Source organism: Helianthus annuus, chromosome 1 (assembly GCF_002127325.2).
Source record: "Helianthus annuus cultivar XRQ/B chromosome 1, HanXRQr2.0-SUNRISE, whole genome shotgun sequence".
In the NCBI taxonomy this organism is placed as follows: domain Eukaryota; kingdom Viridiplantae; phylum Streptophyta; class Magnoliopsida; order Asterales; family Asteraceae; genus Helianthus; species Helianthus annuus.
Window position 1 is genome coordinate 87,977,833 of NC_035433.2, and position 12,126 is coordinate 87,989,958.

General features: G+C 41.3%; 1 protein-coding gene across 1 annotated transcript; it reads left to right on the forward strand.

Moving 5' to 3' along the window:
- The first annotated feature begins 5,331 nt into the window (after positions 1-5,331).
- Positions 5,332-8,168, forward strand: LOC110925841. Its single transcript, XM_022169686.2, has 4 exons — positions 5,332-6,052; positions 6,126-6,539; positions 6,613-7,508; positions 7,572-8,168. The coding sequence occupies exons 1-4, from the start codon at positions 5,332-5,334 to the stop codon at positions 8,166-8,168; spliced, it is 2,628 nt and encodes an 875-aa protein (XP_022025378.1).
- The last annotated feature ends 3,958 nt before the right edge of the window (positions 8,169-12,126 follow it).

Genomic DNA, 12,126 nt, shown 5'->3' on the forward strand with positions numbered 1-12,126 from the left:
ATAAAAACTATTTACACTTATTTCTATAAATAATGAGTTATTACAAATAAATTTGAAAAAAACGGGGTTGACTTTTCCCGTCAACTTGTAATTAGAATATTCTAAAACTATAAACAGAAACTACTTTAAAAATAAATAATATTAGTTTAACAATCAACTAAGGTTGACATTCTACTTAGGGAAACATAAATAACATGAGCCACATAAATTTGGATTAAAGTCAACTAAGAAAAGAATATTAATCTATTTCAATTTTAATTCTAGTTATATTTTTACCGGCCACCAAGTGTTTGCCATGTGCCTTTTTAAACAATCGCACACTCATACATACATGTTCTGTTTTATGTGATAGTGTCTTTTTTTTTCCTTTTGGTTGGATCTCCAAACCTCTATGTTCTATTTTATGAGTTTTAAATAAAACTAGGTTTTATTGATGTCGCATGTTGCAGCGAAACAGAGCAAATGACAATATTAAACAAACGTTATTTGAAAATATAACATGTTGTTTCAAAAGTCAAACTAGCAGAATCGGTTTAGTTTATCATCGTATAGTAAAAAACGATACAAAATAAATACTCTATTCTGAATACAACTTCATTTTTAACAATACTTATATCGGAATGTCCATGGGAAAAATAAGCATACTTAAGTTTTTTTTGTTTTTGTTTTTAAATAGCGTATGAAAGTTATTAAAGAAATATTAAATTAATTGATTAAGCCAATATCTTTTGAAAAACAGAAAAAAGAATTATGAAAAATAAAAAGTAATTGATGAAAGAAAATATTATTAGAAAAAAAATATCGTTAGAAAAAAGAAAATATGTTAAAAGTAAATATAATAAAAAGTAGTATAATATTAAAATAATAAAATATTAAAAAAAACTATATATTATTTTAAATTTAAAATTATAATTCATCGTTACTCAACAACAATATATATAATAATAATAGCCATTGTTTGAAAAAAAACTCATATATACATACATAAACAGTTAATTAAAAACCCCACTTAAATTAAAAAAAAAAATCATGAAAACCCTATGTAACAAGCCGTTTAAAAGAAAAAAAAAATTAGGACATGTAATATACATAATTTCGATCGTTTGAAGAAAAAAAAAAAAACGTGGAGTGGAAAGTTTGGTTACATATATGTAATAAAATGTGTTTAGTGCTACACAAATGCTATGTTAAAAAATAATAAAAAATAACTCTATGCTTTTGGATTTGTTTTGGCTTAAAACGCTTGAAAATATGTATAATTATATGGCAAATTGGATTTAAATAATCCAAACTTTCTCAATTTTGCCGATAATAATTCCAACTCAGTTATTTGCTGATAATAATCCGAACCGGTTCACTTTTGTCCGATAATAGTCCGTCGTTAAAAATAGCTTAATGAAGTTAAGCTTTTTTCCGAATTACAAACCGATGTTTTAGGGATTTTGATCATAATGAGGATACGAGTCGATTTATGTAAAACTTACCTCGAAATGGTGCTCCAAACGACTTAATTTTTGTTAATTGGAAGTTTAAACACCCGATTGAAGCACCGGTTTCGTCGTTTGGGCAGTATTTCAAGGTAAATTTTACATCAATCAACTCGTATCCGCCTTCTAATCAAAAGCCCTAAAACATCGGTTTGTAATTCGGAAAAAAACTTAACTCCGTTAAGCTATTTTTTACGCATACTATTATTGGCCAAAAGTGGTCCAGTTCAAATTATTATTGGCAAATAATTGAGTTGAGATTATTATCGGCTAAATTGAGAAAGTTGGAATTATTTAAATTCAATTTGCCTAATTATATTACATGCCTTAATTTTTTTATAAAATAACTGTTTGTTAATTAGGGTTTTTATAGGTTTTCTCAACTCATTTGTTATTTATTTATTTATTTTCAGCGATTGAAATGAAAAACAAGTATAAGAAAAGGACAAGAGGCATAATATTGATGCTCTTGATTTGTAAAAAACTTTAAACATGAATTTCGTAGAGCTTAATGTGTATTTTTCTTTAAGGTCTTAATTAAATGAATGTCTATGAAAGTCAATATGAATTTAGATTGTGTTTATAGTAAATAGAAATTAGAGGTTGTTTGTTTACCTTTTAATGAGGCTTTTAATAGTTTAGACCTTTTACTGGTTCAGCATTTAATGGTTCAGATTGTTTGTTTCGCGAGCAAATGTCTGAATGATTCATACATTTGCCTCTGAATGGTTAAGCATTATACTGAGTCTAAATGGTTAAGACCTCTAATCTGAATTGGTCAGACATTTGCCTCTGAATGGTTAAGGGGCTGTTTGTTTACCTCTTACTGGTTCAGACCTCTTACTGGTTCAGCACTTAGTGGTTCAGACTGTTTGTTTCACGAGTAGATGTCTGAATGGTTCAAACATTTGCCTCTTAATGGTTAAGCATTATACAGAGTCTGAATGGTTAAGACCTCTAATCTGAATTGGTCAGACATTTGCCTTTGAACGGTTAAGCATTATACAGGCTCTTAATGGTTCTGACCTCTTACTGGTTCACCACTTAATGGTTCAGACCTCTTACTGGTTCAGCACTTAACCATTCAGATGTTGCCAAACAACCCCTAAGTATTATACTGGCTCTTAATGGTTCAGACGTCTTACTGGTTTCGTACTTAATGGTTCAGACCTCTCACTGATTCACCACTTAACCATTTAGAAGTTGCCAAACACCTAATATAAAGTTGAAGTTTTTGTTACACTTTTTAATCAAATAAAAAATCATAACAAGTTTGCTTAGAAATAATTATTTAATCAAATAAAAAATCATAACAAGTTTGATTAGAATAATTAAAAATAGATCAAAGGATGAGGGAGAGCACACAAAAGTAAAACACAAGGAGAGCACCTGGGAAAGCTAAACCTGTGTCAAGTTTTGTTGGCAACTTGGCATGATCCTCCCCTTGGTTAATGAAATAAGCAAGTTGTGGGTTTTAAAATTATAATTTTCTTTCAATAATTTCTAATAATATAATGTAAAATACATAAAATATGTGTAAAGAAAGCTCATAGATGCCACATGCAAGCCTGTGATTCAGCCAGGTGCAATGGTTCTCCTTAATTTTTCTATAATTAAGGTGTTCCATCAATTAAGTTTAGACTTTGGAGGTAACACCTTTCATTAATTTTAGGTAAATCATAACTAAAAAAATATTCATAGGGAGCACTCATCTCATGTACCCTATCCCCCTTTAATCGAGCATTACCACCTTATTTTTACATTAAGCTGCCTTAAGCCTAAAAAAAACACTGACAACATTTCTTTCAACTAACCTGATTTTTTTGGGGTCAAACAGTCAACGGCCAAAAAGTGGAGAAACATAGCGGGTATATACGAAGCCGTGAATCCTACCCAATGCAACCTGAGGGGGTGGCGACAACGTACCCGCTTAAGGTATATACCCGCAACCCCTACCCACATGACGCCCCCTCCACCCTAATGTATCATAGTATTGTCCAGATCATGAAACATTTAAACATTATTTATGTATCGCGTTCATAAACCCTAAATCATAAACCTTATTAAACATTTAAGGGGTATATTTCTCACTTCCAAAGTCTTAAAATAAAACAAAAGTATGAACATAATTCGGTATTTTAGCTAGGATGTTAAAAGGACAAACTCCTTAATACACGTAACACGTTAAGACACTTAGAACTTATCATGCGTTATTTAGAAGAGAAGATAACACCCCATAAATAACTAAATAACCCTTACCAACCTCATGTAACATTCAATAAGCATTTATTGCTTTCTTAAGCATCCTTTGTCTTAAATCTTATGTATACATGCATTAATTTCTACGTAAAAACTTGTCTATGATGTCTCACCCTTGTGATAAGGCTTATGTTTTAAACTTTGTACACATGCTTTATAGCTTAAAAAGCAACATCACGATCCAAAATATATTTTAATGACATAATACATTTTAAATTGCGATAATTACTTTTAGAATAAAAATGCTTATAAGCATACTAAACGCATATTCACATATGTTCCGACTCAACTAGTTTTGACTAGCATTGACTAGCATTACATGTCGTCTCCATAGAGGTCTTCAGGATACTGTTCGTCGAGAAACCTTTTAAAATGGTAGTTCCTTTTTCACAACCCTCCCTCACCCAAAGGCAATGAGAACGATATGTCACCTCCATATAGGGTCTAATGAGACGGCAATGTTATAGCTTTCCATTAATTAAGAATATAAGAAGAAAAATTCTTTAGTTTTAACCTATGCTGACAATCTATCATCGGGAAACCATTCTAAATGGCATGTCCTTTTTCATAACTCCTGCCCAAGGCTATGCTGACGACCGAATATCGTCGAGATATCCCTTGTCGTCGTAGATACAAATTCTTGTAGTGTGGGAAAAAAAACAAAGTCCTTTGACTCCGTTATTTCTGTTTTAAAAGGTAAATTTGAATATAGAACATATGAATGCCAATTTCTAACATGATAGGAAATAATATTTTTGCCACTATGAATGCCAATTTCTAACATGATAGGAAATAATATTTTCTTTACCACAAATCGTATGGAGATATTTTAAAAACACTTTTAAGTAGTTATATTCCTTCTTTAGAGTATGAAGAAACACTGACCTTAACAACTCTGGAAACTTCAACGATCAATGACCCGAACGTGTGGCTGCAAAACAGAAACACCGTTAGGACTCGTTACAGGAATGGGGTTATTCCTGTAACCACCCTCCGGCGTGAGAATAAGTATTCGTTCTTTTGGAGAAGTATATGAAGGGAAAAGTGTATGGGAATTAGATGATCGTACCTTACGTATTTGTCTTTATTTATAGGTTCTCAATTAGGGTTTCCCTTATTTTAGGATGTGCTCCGATAAGGTGGAGATTTACATGATCTTCCCGAAAAGTGGGAGATTTAGTTATGCACCTTCCTTATAGATATGGAAGGTTCTAGAATAATTCTGGGTATTTATGTAAATATAAAAGGTTGTAACCGGGTCGGGTGAGCGACGCGGGTCACACCTCGTCATGTCCCCCCAGTCCGAGCTCATGGAGGGAGTCCATTAGGTCGGACTAAGAGAAAAAGAAAAAGGGTAAACTCGTAATGATTTGTGTGACGACCTTTGGAAATGACGGCGAAAATAGCGGATGTGACAGTTGGGTCATCTCGTCAATGACAGCTGTCTTTTCCCGTGATTGACACGTGCGTCGATTCGTACACATTTTTGAATTTGAAAAGTTTTCGTATCTTATAAAAGACGATGCCTTAAACGGATGTTCAAGAAATCACCCCCAAATTACTCTATCACCATCTTCTCTATTCAATGGCTTCAAAAACGACCGAATCCTCTTCCGCCGCTTCCATGGACGTACTACTGTGCAAATGGGGCGTGATGTCTTTCAACAATTTGGTCCATGATTATGGCATTAGGGCTGAATGGAATCCTGTGTTGCCGTCAAAAACCGACACCGCCTTTCCCCTGAAAGCAGGTAAAATCACTTTGTTTAGTGATTTTTTCAAGTTTTGCAACTTCCGGTTACCCATCACCAAATTTTTGAAATTGGTGCTTGATTTCTACCGCATCCACATTTCTCAAATACATCCTCTTGGCCTTGTGAAACTTCGACAATTCGAGTATGCCTGCGTAGCTCTTGGTCACATCCCAGAACTGATTGTCTTTAGGGCTTTCTTCGTACTTGTGTGGAAATCCCCTTTCTTTACCTTTGATCGGCGGGATACCGAAGTATCATGTCTGAGGGAGATCCCTACAAGTTCTAGAGACAAGGATTGGAAGAAAAAATTCTTCTACCTGGATGCCAGTGCTATTCCCGGGGAAATGCATTGGCAAGATAAAGGACCGAAGGATAAAGTGAAGGATGATGCTCCCCCTGCAGATTCGTACGCGTCAAATGCGCTGTATGTAAAACTGTGTGGCCGCCCCTTTGAGTGCACTATTATTCCAGAAGGGGCGCTAGTGATGGCCGGTATGAGCCTGTTATGGCCGGATATAAGGCGTTATCCCTCATTCCAACGGGAAGATGGAGGTATGTTTACATTACCACACCTGGTTAACATATTTTTAAATCCGGTATTAATTAAATCACGTATTTTGCGCAGGGGAGTGGGGGATGTTTGACTTTGTTGATCCACCACGTCACCTGGCGTTGAAACCCAACGACCGGAGACTTGATGAAGGGGAACCAGATGTGTTGAAAGTGCATCTGGAACAATTTCTTCTACCGGCGATGCCAACGGATCCCTTGGAGTATATCGCTCCCTTGTCGGGTATGGCGGCCGCTACTTCAGCATCATCAGAGAAGAAACCTATTCGGCTAAAGCTGTCTGGGAGAAAACCTGCAGCAACCACTGTCAGCGTGCCCGTGATGGAAGAGACGCCCAACGCGAGTCGTGAAGTTTCCTTAGCTTCCGACCTGACCAGTCCTGGCCGTGCTTCGAAAAAGAGGAAAATCTTTGTGGCACCTACGCTGAGCGCGTTTCAGGCGGTGCAAGCCGCATGTGCAATTTCACCAGGTATTTTATTTTAAATAACCATATGGCATACTAGTGTCCCTGCTGATAGCGTCCGTCTGGTCTTGTGGTGCAGGTACCTTTGCGGGAATATCATCCGGGGGTGTGCCATCCATTGTTGTTTCGACTATGGCGGCGTCTTGTACTGGTAGTACCAGCATGCCTACGAGTCCACAAGTTTCAGCGTCATTCGCTCCCGCTGTGAGCTGCATCATGCCCATTCCTAGTTCTACGGTATCCATAGCCGTAACTTCCGAGCCGCTGCCCTCGCTTCGATCAGGTGGTTTTGACACAACCCTTCCTGAATCGCCCAAGGACATGTTTGCTGGTTTTGACACCAATGCTGCTGCCGCGTCGACCGCGCATGAGGCAACTAGCGTGGGTGGAGGCGATAATCGTGCGTCGAGCAGCGGCATTGCTGACGATGGTGCCCGCTTGATTGATGATTTGTTTATACCTACCGTTTGTTGGGATCCTCATGCCCAGGATAAACGTTACCAGCCTCAATGGAAGATTGCTGAATCTTCCCGACTTATCTTTCCTCCAGTTGTCCAACATTGGGTTGAGAGGGCGTACCCCCCCGCTGAAGCGGCGTATGTTGAGGGGTTAAACAATGAGGATTTGATGAATTCGTCTATATCAGATTCTGTGACCCTACCTCGCCGGTTGGTAGAGATACGGCGCCGGTGGGTGCGTGATAACACCCAACTTCATGAGGCCCGGGTCATTATCCAAGAACTGAGGGATGACAAGCATCGCCTCGAAAGTCAACTGCAGACCGCTGGGTTGAAAGAGGCCCGATTTCTGTCAGAGAAGAATAAGGCCGAGGAGGATTTGCGGAGGGTAACTGAACATCTCGCTGAGGAAAGGATCTTATGGGCCCGCGATATGGCGGAAAAAGATAGGGTTTTGGCTCAAGCGAAAAATGTACAAGAGGAGTTGGAACGCAAGGCTGTGGCAGAGGCTCAGAAGGTGAGACACGAGTTATCGGCCCAATTGGAAAAATTTCGTGTTGACACTGATTTTGTGTCCCAGGTTCAGGAGCGGTACCAGGATTTGACAACCGAAGTAGAGACCTGTCATACCAAGATCCGACTGATGCAGGGAGAGTTGGAGGAGCGTGAGGCAAAATTCAAGGAGATGCAAGATCATTGTGATTCCCTTGTCACCCAAAACAATAAGCTTGCTGCATCGTCGTCTTCAAAGTTAAGGGAGGTGGAGGACGCGCTGGCACAATCCCATGCAGAGATCGATGATTTGACCAACCAGCTAGCGGCTATGCGGGGAGACAGGAATTGGTTGATAACTAATGGGCTGGTGGGGGCGTTCGAATTTCTGCGTGAGTCGTCCCACTTTACTAGCCTGATTGACCGTTTTTCCGCCGCTGCCTACCAAGCTGGTCATCATGATGGTGTACTTAAGGGCTACATGGACTGCCAGCAAGCGGAAAGAGTCCCGCCGGACTTCCAAACCCTCAAAAATAAGTTACAGGCTGATATGGCGAAGGCTCTTGAAGCTGCGTACACCGAACCTCTACCTTGCTATGGCGATCTGATGGATAAAGTTAATGAAGATGGAATAGACTCGCTACGTCTGATGCTGGACCCTGCGGACGAGTCCGAAGAAGACTGACCATTCCGTTATTCATTTGTTTTGCTCGTTGTGTACTCTTGCTGATACTGTTTAAATTGGGTTTAGTGCCCATTATCCGTTTTGATTTGACAGCCAAATTAATGCAAATGTCATGATTTCTGACACCGCCGTCGTTGAAAATATGACTCTGTGATGTGTGATGATTACTTTTAATTAATATACCTGATGTCATCACTGTCAAAACTTGTTAACTACTGCTATAAATTCACCCTTCGTTTCCATTTTTGTTTATGTTTGTGCAATGGAAAGAAAACGATACCGGCAAAGGCTTTCCGAGATCTTTCGGGTGCTTGACGCTGCTGATGGCCTTTTGATGTTACAGCATCCGGTAACAAGATCAATGCTTAGGAGCAGACGACCAATCCCAAATGCTGCTCCGGTTCGTGCCAACCGAGCATGTCAAAGCCTTGTTATCCCGGACCCTCAACCAGAGGATCCCAGAATGCAGCTATCGGCTGATGTGTTGACTGACTTGATCCAGGTGGACCCTGAACGGCGATATCGTCTGACCTACCAACGTCAGTCCGGTGGTCGGACGAAGGGGCAGCCGACGGATGCCTCTGGCTTGATGTTCCGAATGGTTGGTGGCTCAACTGCTCCCTTGGCCGTCAACCCTGTGGTGGTGGTGGAAGACGATGATGATGTGGGGGTGCCTACCCCTGCAGTGGTGACGGCACCCATCTTTCATCAATAGGTGTTTTATGAACATGTTCTGTATTTTGGTTCCCTTATGTTTGGTTTTTATTAAAAACAGGGACAAGTACTTGGTTTTTGATTTTTTGAGATAGGCTATGTATATGTAATGATGCCTATCTGCTTTTTGAGGCGGTTTATGTATCTATTACCAAGATACCCGCCGTAAGCGCTTGTTGTAGTTACCCTATGACTTATAATGAAAAATATTTCGTGTTTAAGGGTGTTGTTTTTGTTTCTACCGGATAATGCATTCATTGTGCGATGGTAATTTTTGTAATAGATGAACTTGCATCTTTGCATTAAAAAATAAACAAAGAGTAAAAATCCCATGATGGGTTACAAATGCGAACTGGAAAAGGTAATTGACTCTTGCTGTTAGGAGCAAGGCATTACAAATAGCATTTCTTCAGCTGTGCGATGTTCCAACTGCGCGGGACCGGCGTGCCATCTAGTCGGGACAGGCGATAGGCTCCTTTGCCCAAGTCTTCCTGGATGACATAGGGACCTTCCCAGTTGGGGCCTAGTTTTCCCGTTGGTTCCGCTCGACTTGCTTCGTTGTCGCGCATGACGTAATCGCCCACCTTGAAACTTAATTTAGACACCCGCTTATTGTAATACTTTTCCAGTGCTTTTTTGTAACGTGCCTCGCTAATGGCGGCCGCCTCACGCCTCTCTTCCAATAAATCTAGGCCCTCTCTCAGCGATTGGTCATTGTTATCTTTTACTTCGAGACGGCGTAACGATGGTAACCCTACCTCAGCAGGTATCATAGCCTCCATTCCATAGGTAAGGCTAAATGGTGTTTCGTTGTTGCTGGTCTTGGGCATTGTTCGATGCGCCCAAAGGACGTGTGGCAACTCCTCCACCCACGAGCTTCCCTCGTGTCCCAGCCGTTTTTTGATACCTTCTAACAAACTTCTGTTCGTCCGCTCTACCTGCCCATTACCCTGTGGGTGTGCTACCGACGTGAAGATCTGCTGAATGTGGAGATCGGCACACCATTCTTGAAAAATTCTATCCGTGAACTGCGTCCCATTGTCACTTACCAGGTAGAGCGGTAGGCCAAACCTGCATACAATGTGTTCCCAGAGAAACTTTTTGGCGTTTTCTGCCGTTATCTTAGCCAAGGGTTTTGCTTCCACCCACTTGGTGAAGTAGTCCACCGCCACGATTAAGTATTTTAATTTCCCGGGAGCGGGCGGGAAAGGTCCCACAATATCTACAGCCCATTTCTGAAAAGGCCAAGCCGATGTCACCGGTACTAGACTATTTTTGGGCCGAATTGTTTGAGGGGCAAATTTTTGGCAGCTGAGGCATCTTCTCAGTTCTCTGACGGCGTCTTCATGCATCCCGGGCCAGTAATACCCCGCGCTATGAATTTTAGCGACCACTGCTCGAGGACCCGCGTGTATACCGCATATACCCTCATGTATTTCACTGATGAGGTATTTCGCTTCAACCGGGGAGACGCATCGTAGGATGGGACCCAGGTAAGATTTTCGATACAGGACACCATCGCTGACCTCGTATTGCAGTGCTTTCGTTTGAATCTTTCGTGCCTCGCCCTTGGCGGGAGGCAGTTCGCCGGTTTTGAGAAAAAGCAGGATCGGGGTATACCAACAGGGTTCTTCCATTGTGACAGCGGAGACGCTACGCGGTTCAATTGAAGGTGTCTGTAATGTCTCAACCTTGACTTCCTTTTCCATGCCGGAGGTGGCAAGTTTGCTTAAGGCGTCTGCTATCTGATTTTTCCCTCTGTGCACGTGGTTGAGCGTGACTTTATCGAAAGAGTTCATGAGCTCTTTGGTTTTTGCCAGATATCTCGCCATTGCCTCGTCTTTTGCTTCATATGTTTCGTTGACTTGATTGTTGGCCAGCAGTGAGTCGACGTATGCGTCGACCCTGGCTGCACCCATGGATTTTGCCATTCGTAGACCAGCCAGTAGCGCCTCGTATTCCGCCTCGTTATTGGAGCACTCGAAATCAAAACGTAAGGCGTACATTAGCCTGATTTGGTCCGGACTTATCAGCATCAAACCTGCCCCAGACCCTTTACCACTAGACGATCCATCTGTGTACAACTTCCAAGTCTGCCTCGCTGTGCTCGTTTCTGGTATGTCTTGGACAACCGGGTCCGTGACTACCTCTCCTTCTGGTATTTCGGCTAAGAAATCGGCGATAACTTGTCCCTTGACTGCTGTGCGTTTCTGATATTCGATATCCAGGGCTCCCAACTCGATAGCCCATTTAGCCAATCGACCCGAGACCTCAGGTTTGTGCAGGATCTGCTGTAGCGGGTAATTAGTTAAGATCTGTACGCGGTGTGCCTGGAAGTATCTTCTTAATCGCCTGGTGGCGTGTACTAATGCTAATACCAGCTTTTCCAGTGTAGGGTAACGCGTTTCAGGCCCCGCCAACACCCGGCTTATGTAGTATATGGGTGTTTGTTTCCCTTCTCGTTCAACCATGAGCACCGCGCTTACCGCTGTGTGGGCCGCCGCCAGATACATTTTTAGCACTTCGCCGTGTCTGGGCGCGGTCAACGTGGGTAGTTTTTCTATGAACCGCTTCATTTCCTGCAAAGCTCGTTCCGCTTCTGCCGTCCATTTAAAATTCTTTTTGTCGAGGCAATCTTTCAGCGTTTTTATAAACGGCAGTGATTTTTCAGCGTGCCTTGCAAGGAACCTGTTGATTGCTACCAGTCGTCCATTTAGGGCTTGAGCTTCCTTCAACGTTCGGGGGGATGGCATCCGCGATATGGCGGTTATTTTTTCTGGGTTGGCTTTAAAGCCGTCGTGGGTAACTACTACCCCCAGAAATTTTCCCTCTTCAACCCCAAAAGAGCACTTCTTTGGGTTTAACTTTATGTTATGCTTTCTGAGCCGCTGGAAAGTTTCTTCTATGTCTGCCAACATTTGTTTCTCTTCGCTGCTTTTTATGACCAGGTCGTCTACGTAAACTTCCAAGTTCCGCCCGATCTGTGTTTCGAAAACCTTATCCATGAGGCGCTGGTAGGTGGCTCCCGCATTCCGTAGCCCAAAAGGCATTTTGGTGTAACAAAAGATGCCGACGTCGGTGTGAAAGGCTGTTTTTTCTTCGTCTTCTTTGGCCATCTTGATCTGGTGGTATCCCTTATATGCGTCTAGAAAACACTTGTATCGATACGGTACCAGGGAGTCAACTTTTAAATCAATTTCCGGCAACGGGTATGCGTCTTTCGGGCACGCCTTGTTCAGATCCT

Coding starts and splice junctions, on each gene's coding strand:
- LOC110925841 (XM_022169686.2), top strand. CDS start 5,332: ATGGCTTCAAAAACGACCGAATCCTCTTCCGCCGCTTCCATGGACGTA. Junction 6,053..6,125: donor ATTCCAACGGGAAGATGGAG/GTATGTTTACAT, acceptor TATTTTGCGCAG/GGGAGTGGGGGATGTTTGAC. Junction 6,540..6,612: donor CGCATGTGCAATTTCACCAG/GTATTTTATTTT, acceptor CTTGTGGTGCAG/GTACCTTTGCGGGAATATCA.